The 23,239-nt window shown below is 49.0% G+C and overlaps 2 protein-coding genes across 22 annotated transcripts in view; one reads left to right on the top strand and one right to left on the bottom strand.

Moving 5' to 3' along the window:
- ANGPTL2 (angiopoietin like 2) overlaps positions 1 to 3,344 on the top strand; it is a 34,283-nt gene extending 30,939 nt beyond the window's left edge. For all 8 annotated transcript variants that reach the window (XM_019421111.2, XM_019421110.2, XM_019421118.2 and 5 more), the window contains one exon: positions 1,528 to 3,344. In XM_019421111.2, the coding sequence (XP_019276656.1) occupies positions 1,528 to 1,727 (200 nt within the window). In that variant the 3' untranslated portion in view covers positions 1,728 to 3,344. The remainder of the gene's footprint in view (positions 1 to 1,527) is intronic.
- The window catches only part of RALGPS1 (Ral GEF with PH domain and SH3 binding motif 1), a 314,360-nt gene that overhangs the window by 130,677 nt on the left and 160,444 nt on the right, over positions 1 to 23,239 (bottom strand). For all 14 annotated transcript variants that reach the window (XM_053908291.1, XM_053908299.1, XM_053908296.1 and 11 more), the window contains one exon: positions 20,033 to 20,159. In XM_053908291.1, coding sequence (XP_053764266.1) covers positions 20,033 to 20,159 — 127 coding nt within the window. The remainder of the gene's footprint in view (positions 1 to 20,032; positions 20,160 to 23,239) is intronic.

Below are 23,239 nucleotides of genomic sequence, written 5' to 3'. Positions count from 1 at the left end.
ATGTCTGTTCTCATTGGGCAAATCTGGCCCCCTCCCTGCCCCCTGGTCTGCAGGCCACTTCCCTCCCCTTTAAGGTCCCAGGAACCGCTTGCATCTTTCAGGCAAGCTCTGTACCTACATATTGAGGAGGGAGGTCCTCACTCTAGGTCCCCATGGCAGCCACACTCCAGCAGGCTGTTCTCACAACACTGGGGGACATGCAGTTACCTCCACCTGCTGGCTGGCACTGAAGGGGCCCCTGACGAGACAGTACACCTTCTTAGGCAGGGTTACACAGAGGCTTCTAGAAGAGCAGAGCAGGAAGAGGACCCTTGGAGCTAGTCAGATTCTGGGGACATTGGGACTGCTACAACATCTCGAGGGCCATCGTGGATAGGAGGGAGAAGACTGTTCTATGACCCAAACCGTCAGGCCTGTGCAACAGCACCGTCAGTGGCTGGCAAGGAAGTGAGCTCCTTGTCCCTGGAGGCATGCAGGTCAAGCTCAGGAGGGGCCTCCACTCACACGAGAGGCTGGCCATGGCATGCCAAGGGCTCTCTCTGCTCTCCAAACCCAAGCACTGCCATTTGGTCCCTAGCCTCAAGTGACGGCCTAAAAGAGCCCAAGGAAAACTCTGGGCTGGGCTGCGGGGCTGCGGGTGCCTGAGCCCATTCTCCCCTGAGCTTTCTGCCTCGGCCAGCCTGCAGCCTCCTTACCACATCCCAAGGCCTCAGCGGGAGCAGGGCCACCGGCCCCATTGGGCGCCAGCCCACAAACCTGACCGAGGCAGCCCTTCCTCTGAGTGGGGGTCCACTTCTCAGGCCTGCTCAGGAAAGCGGGGACCCTCTCTTTTAACTAAGAGCAGCCCAAGCAGCTGGCAGCTCCTCTTCCGCTTCCTCCCTGAGAAGGCCGATGCCCCTGCACGCCTGCTTGCACCTTGCCCACACTTTCACTGTTGTTCCGAACTGCTTGTCCTTGGCAGCAAAATCCAGCATGATATGATAGTGCCAGAAGTTTTATGAAAATATCTTTCTTTTGTGAAATCATAAAAAAATACTTGGCTGGAATACAGCCTGGGAGGAACAGAGGAGCATTTCATCTTAAACACTTCCTTTGTCATTCTATAAAAATCTTGATCCAACAGTTGCAACTCTTAAAAAATTCCTCAGAACACTTTGGCCGCTCCCCCGCCCACCCCAGGTCATTTCTGCTTCCTATTCAAACCTCCCTGGGGCACTTCCTCCGCACAAGCCCCGGGCTAACTGCTTAACTATGCGCCCTCCTTCGATCACCACACAGTCCTGTGCGGGAGGCACCACGCTTACCCTCATTTCACAAGGACAATTCGGTGGCTCGGTGAGTTCGCTGGTCACAAGGCTGAGCCTCAAAGGTTGGAGCAAATCTGAGACCTGGGCCACCCCTCAAGCATTCCTGCTCCAAATGCCCTCTCCCCCACCTTCCCAGAGGGCCCTGCTAAAGGCCCTAAACAAATGGCAGCCTTGGATACAACTGCCTCCTCCCTGTGACCTCCTCCCTTGTCTCCTGCAGGAAACTGTGCCCACTACCAGAAGGGAGGCTGGTGGTATAATGCCTGTGCCCACTCCAACCTCAACGGGGTCTGGTACCGTGGGGGCCATTACCGGAGCCGCTACCAGGATGGAGTCTACTGGGCTGAGTTCCGAGGAGGGTCCTACTCGCTCAAGAAAGTGGTGATGATGATCCGGCCCAACCCCAACACCTTCCACTAAGCCAGCTCCCTCCTGACCTCTCACGGCCATTGCCAGGAGCCTGACCCGGCCATGCTGGCCCCGGCACCAGGAACAACTCCCCGCCAGTTCACCTTGGGGCCGGGAGGATGGGGCCGCCGGATTCTGTTTACCCGATCGCTGCGGCAGATGATGGAATGGAATCAACACAGTATTCTCTGTCCCTACTGCTTTTCTTCACATCAGACAGACCCTCGTGTTTCCACACAGGACAGAACTACAGACAAGTCCTTCTTTAAATACATTAAATCCCTACAATAAAAACCCAACTGCAAAATACCTTCGTAATATACATACGCATGAGCTGAGCTTATGCACATGTGTGTACACCACACATATATGCATTTAGATATATACCACGTGTACTATATCTAGACACGTATATAGGTTTGGTTATATACCTAAATGCACAGACATTCAATTCTCAGATGTTGAAGTTGTTACCAACAGCTTTGCTCTTCGGCGAAAAGCACTGCATTCACATGGTGTTACTCGAATCTGAGAGCAGATCACAGACTATGTAGCTCTAATTCAAAGAATAACCCTTGGTGTCCACGTGCCTGAATTTTTCCAGGAGTGTCTACATGCGATTCACTCACATAGGGGTTCCCTACTTCCTCGCTAAAGAACCCTTTGGGCACCTGATCAAATTTCAACATCCCCTTCCCTCTCCATTTCTATACCTTCCCCCATTCTCAGGACTTTTTCTCCATCCATCCATCCATCCAACCATCCATCCATCCACTTATTCATCCAACACCATTCAGGAAGTACCTTCTGTACCAGTCGCTGGCCACTCACTGAGGTTCCAGGCACCTTCTCTGCTCTTCTCTACCCTTCATACCCACTCCTTACCTTTTCTGTCATATCATCCTTTCTTTCCAGGCAAGCCTCTGAGTAGGAGACAGTTTGGGCTCCAGGTTTCTGGTCAGGAAAGGGAAGGCCAGGCCCCAAAGCTAACTCCCGGCCACGTAGATGATGTACTCGCAGTTTTGTATGTTCCGTTCACACTTTAGCCTACATGTCATTTTAACCATCACAGAAATAATAACCTACCTTGCCCAGGAGATACTCAAGTGAAGAGAAGTCATCCCCCGATCATTGGGGCCCCCGAATGGCTACAGACCAAAGGTCCCGTGCTCTCAGGCTGACTAGAGTCCGCATCTCGTCCCCAAACTACACTTCTCTGGAGTACAGGTGCCACAAAAATGACAACTGGCCGCTTCTCGTGAGCTCCTGAATAACCAGGAGCCACCGGACCCCTTGGCTGGTGCGTTGCAGCGTGGTGGCTTTCTGAGTCCTGTTGGCCGCGAAGTGTCAGACTCAGTACTACCGGGACTCTTGCCAAGCAGGGAGCAAGAGAGGAGTCAGGAAGGTGAGACCGTCCCCGGTGGGCGTGTGAATGGGGGTGTGTGAGATGTTGGAACGTTTGGTACTGTCCATGTCTGGGTGTGTGCCTATTACCTCAGCATTCCCACAAAGTGTACCATGTAGCATGTTTTGTGTATATAAAAGGGAGGGTTTTTTTTAATATATTCCCAGATTATCCTTGTAATGACACAAACCTGCAATAAAAGCCATCAGTGCTATTTGGACGTATCTACACTGTGTGTTACTGTTTTGGAATGCCTTCCTGGGGCCTCTGCTATCAGAGTCTCTTTGAGTAAGACTAGATACAGATTCAGCACCAAGGACATACACCAAAATCTTTTAAATCACACTCTCCCTATCTTTGGTTTCCACGTACACCATCAGGAGGCCCAAGACAGCACCCCAGGCCATGAAGGCTCTCTGGGGCTTCACTTCCTTACAGCCATGTCCTGGATATCTTCACTGAACGTCCCAGAAGCACCTCCTAGACAGTGCAACCAACCCCTGAAACACCTTCCCTCAGGTCTGGGCCCATTTCACCAAAAGGCACCATTTATCAATTACTCAGGTCAAAAACAAGAATTTCTCCCCTTACCACACCAACGCCAATCCATCCATCCACGAAAGCCCTTTTCTCTGCCTTCGTGTCTCCTCTCCCCTCAACTACTACAACAGGCTTCCCACCGGATCGGGAGCCCTCTGCCTCCCTCCCTCATTCCAATCTGACTTTCACATTAGCTGCCAGAAAAACAAAACTGTGGGCTGGGAAGTCATCTCTAGGCATGGCAGGAAACCCCAAAGCCAAAAAGGAAAAGATTAAGGGATATGACTAAAGAAAACCCCAAATTTTCTGCCCTCTGAAAAATAACAGATGACCAAGGCTGAAGGCAAATATCAAATAAGAAAAATAAAGGATCAATATTCATGCTATCTCAAGAACTCTCTTAAATCAAGAAGAAAAATACAGACACCATGACAGAAAACTTCGTTAGGCACACGAACACATTAGAACACAAATGGCCAATAAGGAAGAAAAGGTGCCAGCCTCAGTAATAACCAGAGAGGGAGGGATACCAAATCAAGCACAAACCATCACAAGGTGCCTATCGGATTTGTAAAGATGAAAAAAATCTCCATGTTGACAAGGGAATGGAGAAATACGTACTTTCTGTACTATGGATGGAAGTATAAATTGATTCAACATGTTTCAAGGGCAACTTAGCAACGTGTATGTCAAACATGGATATACATATGCATCAAAATTTTTAAAATGCTTATACCTTCGGACCCAGCAATCCCTCTTCCCAATGACTTAGCAATACTGCCACACGAGAGCTGCTTCTAGCAAAGATGTAGTTGGGTAGAGACAGATATTTACTACACCCTACTATGTGCTTGGAATTGGACTTCCGTTTTCTTATGTAACGCTCACAGCACCCAGGTGAAGAAGGGATTGTTCTCACCTCACAGGAGAGGAGGAAATGAGGCTCACAGTCAGACAGCTGGGAAAAATGCCCTAGCAGCAGTTAATCCGGAAGGTGCTGGATGTCAGGCACTAGCTAAGAGTTCTCAGCTCCCTTCTCCCAAACCTCTAGTCAGCTGTCGAGGTCAACAGTTGTTGTACCCTATTTGGTGTGTTTGGTGAGAATACCTCAACCTTGGCCCAGGCCTCCCCACACACCTGGACTGGTGTGTCCGGGATGGAAGGATTGATGGTTAAGGAAAACAGGGTCCATCCAGCCTTACTGGTCACTGATCGTGGGTCCAAACCCCAAAGCGAAGAGTTCTGGAAAGCCATGCTGGGCAACATGGAATAACCCTTTTCCTAGACTAGCTGTGACCCAGACAAAAGCAGGCCGAGACACCAGCTATTTCTCCCAACCCCCACCCCAAACCCAAACCTGAGTCAAACCACACCCTGGCTATATGGAAGGAGAGGTAGGAATAAACCCATCAGACATGTGGAACTGGCTCTCCTTGGTGTAAAATGGGGGTGTGGCCAACAGCATGGAAGAAGAGAATGGGGGTCGGGGAGGGGGGCGGAAGAGCTGTGCTCAAGTGCATGGTGCCGTAGCGCCTGGTGCATGGCTCCGCCGGCCAGCAAACACAGCCAGGTCCCTGAGGTCTGCCCAACTCAGATCAGCACCTGTCCTTCCTCTCCCATCCCAGCCAGTGGCCTTTTAAGGCCTGCAGGCGTAGGAGCCCTACTGTCACTAAGGTCTCCGTGGTGAGTGTACCTGCAGACCCAGACTTTCTCCGATCCCAGCCAAGCCCCCACACTCCGGTTTGCACCGATACCTTGGTCGCTGGGGGGCACCGACCTGCTGGGCTTATGTGGGAACACGGCAGGAAGACAGTGATGTTCTTCAAGCAAGTGACACTGAGCAGGATCCCCTCCCCCAAATCTTGCAAAATCTTGCCAATTGGAGCAAGACTGAAAGAGAAGCCTTTGGACTACCGAAAACAACAGTATTGGGAGTCTAGGATGCTCACAGTTTACAGATGGTCCTTGGGAGCTCAAGGGGGTCCTCTCTGATCTGAGACCACCTCATCTGTCATATGCAGGCTTGCAAAGACTCTAGGCTATAGTAAGACAAAGCCAGGCAACTGGATTAAACAGAAAGGGGACGTTTCAAGGTAACAAAATGTTAAAAAGGCACTCTTTCGGCCTTAGTTTTATGTGAGACTCCAGAGGCTAAGGGCAAAATAATAGCTTCCAAGTGTCCCACATCCTAGAGCAAGGTGTAGGACCATCACTATAGGGGGTGACTCCAAAAGGATTCTACAACATTAGCAGATTGCCCTTCTGCAGCCTGTGTGAGAGGTGCAGGAAAAATATCCTGGGGTGGGGGGAATGAGTTGTCCTTGTGATATGCTCCCTGGCCACCACCACCACACGGAGGGTGGGTGTTCCCCCGACCCTAAATCAAGTGAGAGGGCCTTCGAGGGACCATTCCAAAGGTTTGGCATAAGCACTACTACAAGACTCGTGCCTCAAGTCTCCAGACCTGCGGCAGAGAGAAATGAGACCATACTGGAGCAAATGGCAAGCCCATCAGGGGCTGCGGGGGAGGCAAGGATATGGTTTCCTAGGAACCAGAGGGCAGCCAGGGGGGTGTGGTGGGGGGAGACAGTGCAGGAGGCCCAGGAGCCAAGGAAGGAGCCATAAGTGTTGAGGTGGAAAAGGTGTATCACAGGTCACGGCAACTGAGCCAGAAGTGCCCAGAAGGGAAATTCTGCAGCAGCAGCAGCAGCAGCAATGGGGGGTAAAGAGTGTGGGTGCTTGGGCTTCTGGTGTAAGCTCTGAATCACGACTGAACTGGCCACGTAAGATGGGCCCTGACCCCTCAATTTTCCCCTCTCCCCTGTTCCAACCCCGAGGCTCACAAATCTCAGTGGGCAAGAGGGAGGCAGGAGGGTTGTGGGGGCCAGTGACAGTGCTGACCGTGGGCCCTCCCCCACCCCAGGCTTCCAGGCCTCTGGTCCAGGCGTTAGGGAGTCCAGACCTCTGGTTACTGCACCACACTGTGTGCAGTGACCAGATGGTTAAAGCAGACTCGGCTTCTTCATGCCGAACGCCAGAAAGACGAAGGGGACGAAGGGGCTTGCTAAGTCTCCAGCGTCGACCGGGAAAAGAGCTAGTCCACAGGGTAAGTTGGAAAGGACACGGGGGAAAAAATTAAGTTGGTTTCTTCTTACACCTGACTGAGTCCAGCTCATTTAATAAGCTGGTTACATAAGGACACGAGGTATCTCCCAGAGTCCATGAGCAGGGACGCAGCTGGGCCTCACGAGGGCCAGGAACCAGAAATGGCCTGGAAAGCCTTCAAGAGGCAAGGCAGCAGCTCTCCCAGCCTCCCCCACCCCCCCTTCTTTTCCCTTTCCCTTGCGCGCAGGTCTCTCTGTTTCTCATTGTGCGTCCATCTGCTTTTCCCAGCACGGAATTCCTGAGCTCACATGTCCTGCTGGTCTCGGTGCCAGCAAAGACTGACGAGCACCCTCCCTTCCAGTGCAGACTCCCAGCCCGCTGGGGCCGGGTGTCCACCTCAATCCGATCAGCTCTGGCTGGAATAAACACTGCCGCTGGAGTTCAATGCTGTGGGGGCAGTTGGGGGGGGGGGGTGGTTCTCAGGTTCCCAGAGAAGGAGGGATCTCAGCCTGGATCTATATCCAAAAAGGTGTCTACACTGTACTTCAGCTGCTGTTAATTCCCCTCCCCTCCAGAGACTGTATTTTGCCAGCTAGGTGGATTCTGTCCCACTAGCCATTAGATGGTGTCTGCTCCTCAGTCCCTCCCCCTGCCCACTCCTGCTCTACCTCACAAAGCATATGCAAACCTTCCAGGCACTGCTGGGTCACTAAATGTGACACCTGGCTGTGCCCAGATGTAGCTCTTCCTGCCCTTCCTGGGTTTGCTGAGTTTCTCAACAGTCTCTGTGGATACAGGAGGCAAGGAGGTCCCCACTGCTGGAGTCTTCCTGCAGGGTTTTGCTCTGGATTACACTCGTGCCATCTGCCATCTACGGGGTGCTTTCTATGTACCAGGCACCACGTGTGTCTCTTTAAATCTCATAACAGGGGACACCTGGGTGGCTCAGTCGGTTAAGCATCCAACTCTTGACCTTGGTTCAGGGCACGATCTCACGTTTTCGTGGGTTCAAGCCCTACGTTGGTCTCTGTGCTGAGCCTGCTTGGGATTCTCTCTCTCTCTCTCTCTCTCTCTCTCAAAATAAATAAATGAACTTTAAAAAATAAATAAATAAATCTCATAACACACCTATGAGGTGGCTCCTCTAATTGCACTCCCTTTATCTAACAGACATCAAGGCTCAGAGATGCGAGTGACCCACCCAACAACATGCAGCCTGAGCCTCTCAGGATTTGCACTCCTGCTTCTGCAGCATTACATCACAACCCACAAGGGCAAAATGAAACAACCAATGCCCTTGTCTCATCCCGTCATCGCCCCCCAAACACCTGAGAATCCTGGCGGCCTCCTGCCCACAGCAGCAGTTATGTGAGCCAGCCAGCCAGCCTGTCTGTGCAGAAGTAACTGGACGGACAACAGGTCCCCAGATGTCAGGAAGCCAGTCCAGCGCTCTTTGCCTGATTTATCTCAGAGCAGTGGGCCCAGCGTCTTGGGGCTTGCGACCCTGTGCCAGGGCTGAAGGCTGCGCCCGCCCTTCTCGCTTCCACTTGTCCTCCAACCGACAGACTCAGCCCCAACCTCTGGCAGTCACGCTGTTAACTTGTGGCTGCTCTGGCTGTCACTTGTGCACAAATTCTACCTGGTCCAAGCCCTGGGCCACACCATCTGGTAGCTGGGTCCCCGTTATGGTGGCTCATCTCCCATGTGCATGCCTTCAGGCCTGGGGCTTCCTTACCCAGTCTCTCTCAGATCCAGAGTCAAGCTCGACCCAGGCCTATCTGAGATTCTGCCATTGTGGACACAAGGCCTTGGTACCAACCATCACCCGACATTCAAGTACCCCTACCTCTCCTGACGTAGGGCCGGCTGGGTCAGCTCAGCCCACACATGAGAACCCAGACACAGATAATCACTCCCATCTGTGCAGCTTTCCCAAAGCACTTCCACATGTGGTAGCTCCCAGGTGGGCGGGCCATCGGCTGTCCCATCCCCTGCTCACCCCTGGTCATGATAAACCTGGCTCTATGGGCTGGCCAAGGGGTGCTCCCTTCCCCTGTTTCAGCATGTGCACCCTCCTCAAGCTGAGGGACATCTCCTAAGAGAAAGAGAGAGGTCCTTGGGCAGGGTGGACAGGTCACGTTTGCCCTGACCGTTAGAGAGCGAGCAGTGGTCCAGAGCCTGGAAGGGTAGCTAATGTAAAAGGCATGGAATCAGGTCTCTCTGGAGCCGTGTGTTGACAGAGGCCAACACCCTGGTCACCTCAAAAAGGGAAAAGAATAAGAAGCAGCGCAAAGCCTCGGAGCCCAGAATGCCGACCAAGCCCCAAGCAAGTGTATGGGCAAGGATTTCTGTCAGCCTCCTCTCCGCGGGGACGCAACAGCCAGGCAGTCTTTCTTCACTGATCAGGGCAATGCAGGGCCATGCTGGGGACACAGGAGAAGGATTAAGGACAGACATAGATGTTCGAGGATGCAGAGGCAGGAGCAGAGGGCAGCTGAGCTGCTGGGTGGGAGGCAAGGCCTGGCTGCCTAACTGCGGGCCCAGGAGAGCCCAAGGAGCATGTGTTTGAAGCAGGAAGGCAGCTTCTCTGCCAAGAGCACAAAGGATTGGCAGGTAGAGAAACGTGTATTAAACCAAGATGCCAGGGGCGCGTGGGTGGCTCAGTTGGTTGAGTGTCCAGCTTCAGCTCAGGTCATGATCTCATGGTCCGTGAATTTGAGCCCCGCATTGGGCTCTGTGCTGATGGCTCAGAGCCTGGAGCCTGCTTCGGATTCTGTGTCTCCCTTTCTCTCTGTCCTTCCCCGGCTCACATTCTGTCTCTCTCAAAAATTAATTAATTAATTAATTAAATTAAAACAACAAAAAACAAAATGCCATCTCTTACCCGACAGTCTCTCATAAATAAAAAGGGGTCGGTAGGACCTAGTGGTTGGTGGTGAGCGTGGGGTCGACCGTAACCGCCACCTTTCAAGGGCGTTCCCAAAGTAGCTACTGGAGATAAAGTCACAAATAGTTTGTCCAGCAATCCCTCTCCTGGCACTCACTGTTCCAGAAATCCCCCATAAGTGAGGAAAGCCACAACGCACTTTCCATCGAAGGGAGAGAACAGAAGCCATCCACCTGCTCCTCAGCAGGCACACGGCTGCACAAACCAGCAGGCGGCCAGGCACTACTCAGCAAACCACCCAAGTGCCCACCACGGGCGCCAAACAAAATGTCTAAAATGTCCCCATTTTGGTTAAAAGGCATACTATTCCTTGCATCCCCTGCGCCCCACACACATGCACATACATCAGTGTGTGGAGAACAAAACCTCCGGAAGGATACGCACCGACTGTTAATTGTGGCTACTTCTGGAAAGTAGGCGAGGAAGAAGGGGATTTTCGCTTCTTACTTCACAGACTTCTTTTTAGTGTTCATTTCATGAGTTTTACAACAAACAGGGTGTTGCTTTTGTAATCAAAACAGTTTTTAAGAGAATGGGTGGACACTGAATTCACCCTGGAGCACAGCTTTCTGGGGGGCACACAGAATGGAAATCTTCCAGTTTCCTAAGCAGGCATTCGTGGGCCTCCGAAGGCCTGGACATGTTACCTTCTAACGCCCAACATACACTTGATTAGGGAACCACAGCCTTTCTGAGGGTAACTTCTGAGGCCCTTCTCAGGCACCCTCTTCCTTACAGGGCTGTAAGAATTCATTACCTCTTAAAGTGGCAACCACCACCCCCCCCCCCTTGTCCTATAGGATTTCCTCCCGTGAATATTAGCTTCTGAGAGGGACCCAGCACTTCCTGCTGCCCTGGAGATCGATCTTACTGTCTATTGTGTGCTCAGCTTTACAGCTGAGGCAATAAAGTAATAAACGTGGGGTAGTGATCAAGTTTGTGTGATGTGCTAGCTATCCACTGCTGTGTGATAGATTTTGCCCCAAAACACAGCAGCTTACTTACTTATTACTTTGCAGTTTCTGTGGGTCAGGAATTTGAGTGTATCTCAGCTGGGTGCCTCTGGCTCAAGGAGTCTCAAGTGATGCAGTCAAGCCACAGGCGGAGGCGGTGGTCTCATCTGAAAGCTCCACTGAGGTGGCCTCTGTTTCCAAACTCATTCATGCGGTGGCCAGCAGGCCTCAATCCCTTGGCTCGGGGGACTCTCCACAGGACTGCCAAATACAGCTGGATTCCCTCAGAATCCAAGAGCCAGGAAGAGAGAACAAGCCTCCCACAAAGAAGGCTTAGTCCTTGAATAATCTGATCTCAGAATGGATGTCCCATTAGTTCTGTCATATTCTGTTTGTCAGGAACAAGTCAGTGCGTTCTGCCCGTGCTCAAGGGGAAGGGATGGCACAAGAACAGGAATACTGGGGAGCAGGGAGCACTGGGGCCATCTTACAAGCCACCAACCACTCAGAATCCTTCAGATTCTCCATTCCAATTATCTTAACTCTCCCTTTCCAAACCAGTGCAAGGAGGACATCCACGGTGCCAGATTAGTCCTGAGGATGGGGAAACTCACTAGCCCTTCCTCCAACCCAAGCCCCCAACCTTTGTCCTCCTCGGGGCTAGCTGGCCCGGGGGGGGGGGGGCCCTCAGTCCCCCATCTCAAGCCCTCGCTACACAAAGGAGAGTCCCCAGAGACATTCTTTCTCAGTCCACTGTCCAGGTTTCCCCAGAAGGTAAAGACCTTTTACAGGGAAATACGGCATATTCTGAGGTTCGTGGTTGGGCACTGGGTCAGACGTGGCTTGGGCACTGCTATCACCAGTCCGAGGTGGCACCCCTAAGTGGTGAGACCTTTCACATGAGTCCTGTTCGGCTTCTGCAGCTGTGAAATAAGTTAAAAATAGTGCCTCTCTCAGAGGAAAGAGCGTCACGTCAGGAGGATGAAGTGAGATCATGCTCATAAAGTAAAGTGCTCAGTGCAGTGCCAGTCACATGTGAGAGAATAACCAAGAGTTGTCGTGATCACAACCATGAGCTTCAAATTAGAAACCCAGAGACCAAAAGGCAAAGCAGAACAGCCATCCTGAGGAGTACGCAGATTCCTGCTATGAAAACACACTTTCTCTGGCACAAAATGGGCTCTGCCCTTACCTCCTCCTTTTGGGGATCAGACAAAACTTCCTGACGCAGAGAAATGCTGACTCCAAGTACTCCCTGTGCCCCAGAAGGGACAAAGGTGACAAGGTGCTTAGCTGTGGGCAGCAGAGCAAACGCCACCCCCCCCCCCCCCACACGTGTTTTCCTCCCGCACCGCTTCTCTCCAGGGAGACAGAGGTGTTAGACAGAGGGTGCATGAGTTCGGGCTGAGTGGAACCCCAGCCAGAGCGTGCGATGTTGAGTCGCACTGGGTCTCCGCCTGGCATATGACATTGGCTAAGTCATAGGTCAAACTGTGGCTTTCCTCACTCACAAAATGGGGGTTTTAATAACATCCACTGGCTTTTTGTAAAAATGGAACCCGACTGTGAAGTCCCAGAGAAATGTGAATTTTAAGGTAACAAATTCATAGACTGCAAAAGTAAAGGCAAATTTCTCTTCTGGAAGGGAGAGATTTAAGGCAATGTGCAGCTGACCACTCTACAAAATAACGGAAAAGGTTTCCTTCGTTTGGGATGGAGTTACCTTTGTGATTATTCTGTTGACTGAGAAGCCTGTTGGAGACGGGTCAGAGGGCAGCAGCTTATCCCCACTCGCTGGGCCCCCCAGGGGGTGGATGCCTCCATCTGAGGAAGGGGAAACTTGATCAAAGGCTCTCCTCGGCTAGGAATGGGAGGGCAACGGGTGTGGCTGTCTAAGAGGAGAAAGGGCATGGTCCAGGGGCTCCGGGAGCAGGCATTTCAGAATGCAGGCTCAAGCTTTCCTCTGTGGCACTGGCATCCCCGGATCCGTCCCGAACTGTGCTCCCTGGGGGAGGAAGGAGGAGCCTGGCTCCACACAGGTCCAGCTGCAGGGACTGGGTAGGAAAGGCAGAGATGCCGGAGGGAGGGATCAGGGGTTTGGAGCCAAGCAGCCAGCTGAGGCACCATGCAACAACCAGGATGGATCTGTGGAACAAGTGAGTATTCCTTGGGGATCCTTGGAAACACGTGGGGTGGGGAACTGAAAACAAAAAAGTCTGGATTTCCTGCCTGCGGAATGGAAATTTTTCAGTTGGGCATTAAAGGAAAGGACTACCCTTAGTGCTGGCAAACCTGGGGACAGCCGGATAAAAATGTGGTCACCCTGAACTGGGAGCTGGCAGACTCGGTCCTGGGGTGGCGGTGGCCACTGTGACCCATGTTCGAGGAAGCAGAAGTGCCAGTGACATCAGTCGGCCCAAATCCACCTGTCCTGTGTGGGTAGACTGAGAGAGCATGGCGCTGGCCCTTCCGTCTCTGCTGTAAGGGGAACACAACTCAAATGTTCACGCTGATTCGCAACGCCAAAGCACAGGGAAATGCCATGTGTCTCCATCGGGTGTAAGGGACAGGCTCACTGACAACTGTCTCATGTCTTTCCAAGGCTCTGCTCTAAAAGGAACTGTTTTTAAAAGGCCTTCCCTCCCCCTCTAGCAACTTCTCACATACAGTGATGCACCATGGGCTTCTTCATGCTTCCCTCTCTGGTCTTCCTTCCTCTAGCCTGGCCTCCTCGAAGCTACTCACACGCTGTAGGCAAGGCGGAGTGTGTCCAGTGCCAATCCAATCTGGTCAGGCCCTTGCCTCAAGCCCTCCGTGGCTCCCTACTGCTCTTAGGGGGATCGGGGCCTGAGCTCCCCACTCACGGTGTCTGGGCCCCAGGCCATCTCACCCCTCCCTTCCACTCCAGCTGCTTCTCACAACACCCTCCACCTCATTCTCTACTCTCCAGCCAGTTTTTTCCAACAAACATGTTTTTCCCCACTCCAGGGCTCTTGCACAAGCTGTTGTCTTTGTCTGGCATGCTCACCTCCCACCTCTTCACTTAGCTTATTCATTCTTTAGGGCTTCCCTCCAGAAAGCCCTCCCTGGCCCCCCACACTGGGGTGGGGCCCCCTCTATAGATGCTCCTTTGCCTTTCCCTTCATGGTGCTCAGCTCACTTTCAGTTTCCGGTTCACTCCTGCCGGTCAGGTCTGGGCTGTGGGTGCCACCAGAGCAGAAAGGGTATCTGTCTCGTCCACCACCACCCATCATTCGCTGGTGGGCACCGAGAACACACCATCTAGCGGAGGGCTGGCACATGCTGCCCTCAGGCTCCAAGTGCAAGCCCCTCACTCCCTGTGCTGTTCTGGGGGCTTTGGGACACAGCATAAGTGCTTCTTTCTGAGAGTCCTTTTAGATACCCCACAGGTTAGGTCTCTTTTACGCTTGGAAACAACTTGCCTTTATTTTAAACTTCAGAGTCCATATTTGAAAACAAAGCCTTGCTTTATTTATGGAAGGGTTTGCTTGTCTGAAGGAATTCCTTAGGTTCTAGAAATTCCCTTCACATATCAGAGGCCAAAATCCATCTCCTATTTTCAGATAAAAACTGGGTAAATTTACCAAGAATGTCTAAATGTTCTCTCACAATTCAGAACTGTCAGAGTGCCTAATTTTTGTTCCTTGAGAGATCACAGTCTTCCAGACTGCCTATGGTTACCTTTGGAATCAGTTCTAAACCTTTGAAAATCCACTGCACTCTTAATTTCATGTAGCTATTTCCTGGAGGGAATTATAGGTAGTGAAAACCAAACACCCTCTGAGTCAGTAGAGCTGTTTAGAAATAAACGGTGCAGGCCATTCTTTAGTCTGACCTGGGTGTTAACAAGGAGTTGCTATCAGACAAATTTAAGCTGCAAATAATTGACCTAATTCTCACCACTCTTTTTTTTTTTTTTTTTTAAATGTTTATTTTTGAGACAGAGGGAGACAGAGTGTGAGTGGGGGAGGGTCCGAGAGAGAGGGAGACACAGAATCCGAAGCAGGCTCCAGGCTCTGAGCTGTCAGCCCAGAGCCTGACTCAGGGCTTGAACCCACCAACCGCGAGATCATGACCTGAGCCGAAGTCGGACGCTTAACCGACTGAGCCACCCAGGCGCCCCTCACCATTCTTTTTACGCTTTGAAGTAACTGGGAGGAAACTTTTTGAGACAGTCTTACTTTTAAAATGTAGCAAGTTTTTCCCTCAGTGTTTTTTAAATTATGCTTCACGAGATACAGTGAGCCAAAGTGCGGCCAACTGGCCCTAAAATTTGCATGAGAAGGAGCTGGAATACACACGCACACAGTAGCAACTGCTACGTGCGGGTACAAGCAGACGGTCCCGAATAATCCCAGGAAACCAGTTGCCATAGAACCTTCCACACAGGTTCAAAAGAATTGTTATAAAAATAAACCCCATACCTGCCATTAGAGGCAAATATCTGCCGAAGCAGCATTCGAGGTCTCCAGCAATGCAGGCAACAAAGCAGCAGGAAATATCCGGGGCTGACCTGAAGTCCGTCCCAGAGAATAACTCCCTCCCCCCAAGGGAAAGACCTACAGTGAGGACTTTGCCAAGGGAAAAAGAAATGGTTTCAGACATTTTTTCCTATATTGTACTTTCCAGGAATTATGTAACTATTCCTCCTTCGATAAACAAATCCAGCCCCGGGACAGGTTGGGTTTCCAAGAGGGACGAGCACTGAAACCACAACCTGGCTGTGGGCAGGGTCTGTCCACGGTGACCAGATGGGCAGGTAGGGCCCAACTGCCCTTAGGGCGACGAGCCCACTGAGCCTCAGAAGGGGAATCTTGCTTCATTCTCTTTAACGGAACCGTGGTGTCCCCCCGTGGTAAACCCACGCGTGCCATCCTGAGAACAGAAAGCACATTGGTGTCGCCTCCTGGTCTCTCCCTCTTCGCTCGTATATATGTCAGGAGTCATTCTGATAGAGCAGGAGAAATGCAGCCCGACTGGCTGCGGGGAGAGGGAAGCGGCCATCAGGCAGGAAGGGCAGGAAGGGCAGGAGCGCGGCAGAGGCTGGGCTCTCGGGGGCAGAGGCAGGAGGGTGGTGCAGCACCAAGGCCTCTCTCCAGAAAGGCACTCACCTCCAGAGAGGCACTCACCTCACTCCACAAGAGGCAGCTGAGATGAGGCCATCCAGGACAAGGAGGGCCGCGGCTCCAGAAACTGAGGGCCGACACAGGCAGTGTGTCCACCGCAAGGGCGGACCTGTCCTGCAGCCTGACAAGAGACATCGGGTGGCACACGAGGGACCTCTGGCCACTGGCCCGAGGAGGTGACTCATACGCTCAGTCTGATTATAAAGGACAGGGGATCAGAAAGGGGAGACGGTATCGGTGCGGTTTGCCCTCAGAAGCCCAAGACAGCACCACTGTGAGGTCCAAGAACAGAGAGTGCCGCAAGAAAGATTCAAGATAATTCATCCTACTTCATACGGTGCCTGATGGAGGCCACCCACAAGTCATAAATAGCAGAGGACACGCATGTGGCAACTGTAAGGGTAGAGTAGGAAAACAATGACCTGGACAGTGGACGTGGGGAGTCAGGAGAGGGCAGTGTCAGAGCCTAGGGCTTGCGGCCAGACCACGGGGGCCAAGTCCTGGCTCTGCCACTCTCTAGTTATGTGACCCTAGGCGACCTCTCAGTGCCTGCTTATTCACCGGGCCATTGCGAGTGTTCACTGAGATCAGGCCATCAGCAAAACGCCTAGCAGAGTGCCAGACACACAGACAGCAGACAACAAGCAGCAGCTCTCATGACCACTCTCCGGAGTAGACAAGAAGCCGTCCTTAACAATCCAGGAGCATCTCTGCTAGTTGAACCAGTGGGCCTGCGCTAGACAACCCTCACCCTCAGACTATCAATTTCATCCCTCCATTGATCAGCCTCGGGCAAAGCGGGAACAGGTTTGTGAGCTGCGCATATCCACACACCCTCCTCCCTCTGAGATAGTGACTGGCAAGTCAAGTGGAAAGACACTGTGGTTTACAGTAAGCCGTAAGAGGAGAGCAAGGAAAGAATGAGAAAGCACGGAATGATGTTCAGTTCAATAATATGGCATGAAGACTAAACAAATGTCAGTGAGTGAAAGGCAAGGTCTCTCATCCTGGGTCCAACTAAGTGCAGTTCTCAAGGAACACACCTAGAACAAAGCAATCTAAAATATTCACACCCAAAATACGGTCACAGGTTTATAAAATGAACGCAAATAAAAAATAAAACAGATTTCACAGAATTAATGTCAGACAAAGAAGTAAAAGCAAATAACAAACAGAATGAAGATCACTTTGTATGGGACGCTTCACCATGAATTTGTAACTGTTACAAACTTCTATATACTAAATAACGTAAGGCAGAAGCTATTAGAAATGCAAGGGGAGTCCCACATATATTTCTGTCCTTGATAGACCAAGTTCTCACAAATTAGTAATTTAAATAATATAACGTAATAATGGGAGTAATTTGAGAGATTACACCTTCTTTTCTAGCAGTCGTGAAAGATTTACAAAAACCGATCTTATGTTAAGCCACAAGACAAATATCAAACATTTTTTAAAACCTAGGAAGCATATCTGCCACATAGTCTAAACCAATGTAAAATAATTAGGGAGAAGACTTGTGGGGCGCCTGGGTGGCTCAGTCGGTTAAGCATCCAACTTCAGCTCAGGTCAAGGTTCCATAAGTTCAAGCCCTGCATTGCGCTCTCTGCTGTTAGCTAGCACACAGCCCACTTTGGACCCTGTCTCCCTCTCTCTCTGCCCCTCCTCGACTTGTGTGCATGTGCACATTCTCTCTCTCAAAAATATTTTACAAAATGGTAATATTAAAGGGAAGACTTGTGATTTTAAAATCCAAAGCTGTTCACAGCAGTACAATACATGATGGCCCAAAAGTGAAACAACTCAAATGCCCATCAAATAAAAAAATAAAATGTGGCATATCCATACAGTGGAATATCATTCGACAACACGAAGGAATGAGACACCATCAATTGTGCTCCAACATGAATGAACCTTGAAAACCTGATACTAAAGAGAAAAACTCCAGTCATAAAAGACCACATACTGTACAATTAAATTTCTATGAAATGTGCAGAATAAGCAAATCTGTGGAGACGGAAAGTAGATTGATGGCTGCCAAGGGCTGGGGGGGTGAGGCCAGAAGAGAGTTGGCCAGAAGGAAAAGGAGGTGACCACTAACAGTGCAGGGTTTCTCTTTAGGGTGATGAAAATGTTTCAAAATTGTGTTGATGGCCGCACAACTCTGTAAATAGACTACAAACCACTGACCTGCACATTTTAAATGGGTGGGACATAAATTACATCTCAATAAAGCCATTTGAAAACAAAAACAGAAAACTCAAGCCCTTAAAAATTAAAAAACCACTACTTTAATACTTGGATAAAAGAAAAACTGAAACTATAATCAGATTTTTAAAAAATATATATATCACTGAGAACCCTATAACAAAGCAGGTAACAGCAATCAGAGCAAACTGTTTTCTATTTTAATTGTTTTCCTTAACTGTTTCCTTAAAATTGTCTTCCAAATTAAAGTGCTGAGAACAGTATTTATACAAATGAGCTACTAATTCGACCAAAGTAGTTAAAAGAAATAACAAAACAACGTAAGGAAAACAGGAGAAACGAACTATCAGAGACTAAAGCAGAAATTCCACATTTCATCAAATTTAGGACGTCATTATAACTGTTTACCAATAAACGATATTGCAATGCTTTGTTTGCCGTCACTTGAAAGATGCATCCCCACTTCGGAGTTGTTAAGATGTGGAGAGAAAGATCACATCCTAGACTGACAGCAGATAGTAAACTAGGAAGCAGAAAGATAATGCGGCCGATACATACAAAGTCGAATTCTGTGGACAGACCAACAGACATACCTCTGGCACAGCAAATTAAAAAAAGAAAGAGAAAACAAAAATGCAAACTGTCAGGAATACAAAGCAAATACAAGCATTCATATACTGAAGGCTCAAAGTTACAGGAGAATATTGCATAAAACTATGTGGTCAAAGAAAATTAAATGAGGAGAAAAAACTCTATGCAAATAATTTTGAAAACTTGGGTCAAGTGGACAATTTTCTACTAAAATTAAATTTCCCAACTTGGCTTGAAAAGAATTAGAAAGCAATGATCATGGAAGACACTTACAAGGTGTCAGAAATGTATCTCCAGAAAATTACACTAGAGCTCTGAAAATATTAGGGAGACAATTCTATGAAATCTTAAATTTCCTTGTTGATAATACTATTTTTAGGTTATAAAAAGATAGAAGTGGGTTTTTTTTCCAGAAAATTAGCATAACCATGAAACCCAAACTGTAAAAAGTACTTTTTACCTATCAAATTGGCAAAGATAAAAAACTGAGAGAGAAAGGAAAAGAAAAAAACCCATGCACATGAAAATACACATTATTTGTGCATATGGGAAAACAGAAAATTTTATCTCCTTGCCATGAAAGTATAAGTTGCCACAGCCTCTGTGGAGAGCGTTTCAAAAACATACATAAAAAGGCAAATTTTTGCATACATTTTGACCCAATAATCGCACTTATAAGAATTCATTGTAAGGTAATAATCACAACTATATATGAGGTTTTTGCAACAAGGGTGTTCACTGCAACATTTTAATAACAAAATGGAGGAGCAGTCTAAATGTCCATGTCAGAAAGCAAATTCGAGCCCGACAAACCCATCTGACAGGACTGAGACACAATATAGAAATGCAAGTAATAACATTAAATGTTCACTGTAAACATGGATTTTTATACGCACCCAAACAAATGAAAGGGTATGATGGAAAACAGTGATCACATCTACATGGGATAACAAATGATATTAATTTTCTTCTCCTCCTGATTCTTTACAATGAGCATTTGCTATTTTCTAATCAGAGAAATCCATAATCATTATAATTTTGTTGATACAAATCTTATAAGATACGTTAATAATGCCCAGAGAAACCGGAACAGAGGAGTTTTGGCCTGAGCTCCCCTAGTTCAAGAGAATGTCGATGAACCTGAAAGTCTCATGACCCTTCTGGGCTGGAGGCTGGGGAGGCTTGTGATTCACAGGTTACTTTATGTAAGAAGCAGAATATCCCTTGTTTCAAGGCTCTCAGGGAGGTTCCCATCCTTGGGAAGTATCAACACCCTGTTCCAATCTGAGGAGCTAACCAATTACCTCTTTATCCATGGCCCACACTTCTTCCGGAAATTTATCAACTAGAAACTGTAAAAACATCTTACTTGGCACTGAACAGATTTCTTAATAAATAATAAAGCCAATTCAGACTCCTACCTAGATAAGGAATACTTGGAACCATCTTCAGGCTTCGAATATATTCCCGGGTCCGCTTGTAATTATCTTCTTTAGACATCAGGTAGTCCAGTTTCTCAAAGGTTGTCTTGTCTTTTCGATTCAAAAGCTGGAGTGGAAAGAAAATAGAGAGTCTGAGACAGAAGAGAAATAAACCAGAAGAAGCTAAGGAAAAAGGGTAACTGTGCACAAAGACTGAAGGAAACGTCCTTCTGCAGTATGCCAAATCCTGGACACCACTGAAGATTTCAAGAAGCTGTCGCGTGCAGAGATGGGAAGTTTCATGGCTTCAATTTTGTCATTTTTCACCAAATCTCACACTTGGAAGATATCCTCCAAAGCTACCCAGTCCACTGTTCTAAATGATGCCAGAGTGCCCTGCACAGTACCTGCCTCCAAGGGTGCACAGACCCTATGACAGAAGGAGCTCACAAAGTAAAGCAGATTAGAGACAAAAAGTCACTTAGAGTTACTGCACCGCTATATCAGGTCTCCCCCTGGGTCCACAGCCTTCTGCTCCTTCCTCAACATCGTCACCACTGCTGAAGGTCCCAGGAAATTTGACATGGTCCACTCGTATGCTGTGCCCACAGCCAGGCTGCCTCTCTAATCGGGCTGTCCCTGATTCCCTGGAGTTTATGGTTGTGTTATATTTATACTGGGTACAGTATTTTAATCAAAAGAAGCCAAACTCCTCTTCCATATGCAGTCATCTTAGCAAAGACAGGATGAGAAGGTAGCCACAGGGACATAAAGATCCTTTATGACTGAGATCTCTGGTATGTAAAGTTTGGTCACCAGGTGACCAAGGATGGTCATTGGGTGTAAGGAGCCTTCTTAGAAGGAAGGAATAGAAATCTGAACCCCTGGTTTCCCAGACTTGATACTAAGGACTCATATTGCCATTGTCTTGCAAATCCCAGGTTAAGACTCAGTGCCAGAAAATGGCAATAAGGCTCCTTAAAACGGCTTTGAGGAAAGGAGTCTAGGCTGGGAGACCTGGCTTCGCAGGAGGATTCAGGGGGACAGTCACTCAGAGAGTACTGGCTTTGGCACAGCATATGGCTGTAGAAGCATGTTGGGAGCTCTCCCAAGTTTGGCTTCCAGAAGCCAGGGCCTCCGGGATTGGAGATCAGTGGCTGAGCTCAGGAGTATAAATGGGGCATCTCTGGTCCAGCTTGGTTCTGAGACCCCGATGGTCTGTGCAAGAACGTGGACCGGCAGCCCAGCCATATCCATCACACTAAGAAGGGCAATGTCGAGCTGCCCCGTCACGCAGCATGGAGAAGTGGAACAGTAGCTGTCTAGCACCAGGGGAAGCAGGCCTCTTGTACCAAAGTAACCCCTTTGGGTTACTGCACAAATACAGCGCAGTTCCCAGCACCTGGGTCTGCAAATCCCCGACTCAGGCCATGACTGATGCGTCAGAGAGCCCGAGTTGCCCTGGGCAGGCTTCGCCCACCTCCTTGATCCTTGGCCTCCAGAGTCCCAGAGGATGCAGCCGTACGATAGCCCAGCTAAGCAGCGACAGCTTAAGGACATTAGGGAAGAGAGGCAAAAGAATAAGCTGGAAAAAAGGTCCCAGTGTTGAAGAAGCTGGAGAATAAATAGCAAGCTTTTTTTTTTCCCCACTGAGAAATTCAGGACACATCAAGGTAGAGATGCTACACAGATACTAGGAACAACAGCTGCGTAACCAGCTTGCGAATTCGAGGCTGCTACTCAATATCAGATTAACAAATGGACAGGAAACAACACTCTCTCCCATTTGCTTTTTTGTACAACACCATGATATACAACTCATCTGATCTTTACAAAGCCCAATGACAAAGACGGAGCCAGAACCAGCAGGTTCAACATCACAAAGATGAAGTGACTTATCTGAGAATCTATGGGGAACGCGATTCAATAGAGGAGAGGGTGCAACGTGTTAAGTAAATAGAGACCAAGAACCCAGACAAATAATAAATAATGGGCAAGGGAAGTGTTAAGGAAAGCTCTGCGTAGAGAGGAGCATTTGAAATCAACATTTAAGGAGGAGAAATCACTACAGAACAATACATACCCAGATCAGAACAGATCCTTTAGTTGTGAACTGCCCCACTGTAAAGTTGAGCCGATTCCTTACTCCGCTGGCCAGAAGGTCATTTCTTTACTAATGCAACCTAGAACCTCACTGAGTGCTTTGCAATCACCCATGTCCATCGAGCAGTCAAACAAATCCCTGTTATCCTCACACACTGCAGCTGAGCCGTGCTGGCATGCAATGCTCACACCGCTGGTTCTCTGGACCCAGCTGGGGAACTGCCCACATCCCCTGCCACGTCCAGTCTACCCGCCTAGCCTGTCAAGTGCCTCTATGCAAGATACAGACTGTCATCTGTGCCTTGAGCAATGGATATGACCATGCCAATAGGAGGTTAGAGGCCTGGGAGATGTGCCTAAAATTCACCCTGCACGTTCACTTCAAACCAACAACTGGGGTTCTTTAGCAGAGTGAGACAACCAAAGGCAGCCACGTTTGCATGCTCCCGAAATTTAAAACCAGGCTCCTCCAGGTCACACTTCCCTCTGTTAACCTTGTCTCTATACACATACTTCCCATCTACACCCTCACTGCCCACCCCCCCCCCCCCCCCCACATACACATACTCACATACACATTCAGAAGGGCTGGATCTGGTTAACTTCACTCATCTGCTCCACTCTGTGCCTACATAGTAAATTCAAGATGGCATCAGACTTCTGAATAGTATTGTACAGGATTCCAGAAGACTCCAAACATCTATTTCCCATGCATGTGTTTGAAAACTACTCGAGAACTTCCTCTAGCAAAATAAAGGAATAAACCAAGTACAAGAAGATAATGGGATACAAGAAACAGCGGATCCCATCCAGGAGCAGTAAACGGAGGTTCTGGGATGACAGATGGTCAGCTAAGCCTTAAGAATGACTGGTCCGCATTATCTCAGCCCTGGAAGAGAGGTCTCCAGAGAAGAAGAAGGCTCGACAGAAAACTGGACAGGATAGCATGTTTGTTTGGGGAGGAGAAAGATCTATTTATTACACATAATAAAAAATTAAAATAAATAAAATAATTTTAAGATTTTGTATATTATATAAAAGTCTGGTGATATATTATATGTTTGTTATATATAATAAAATAATCTAAAAATTATATTTTACATA

Source organism: Panthera pardus, unplaced genomic scaffold, assembly GCF_024362965.1.
Source record: "Panthera pardus isolate Hobbes unplaced genomic scaffold, ASM2436296v1 HiC_scaffold_20, whole genome shotgun sequence".
NCBI classification, from domain to species: domain Eukaryota; kingdom Metazoa; phylum Chordata; class Mammalia; order Carnivora; family Felidae; genus Panthera; species Panthera pardus.
Note: the sequence above shows the minus strand (reverse complement) of the source record. Positions and strands in the feature narration are given on the sequence as shown.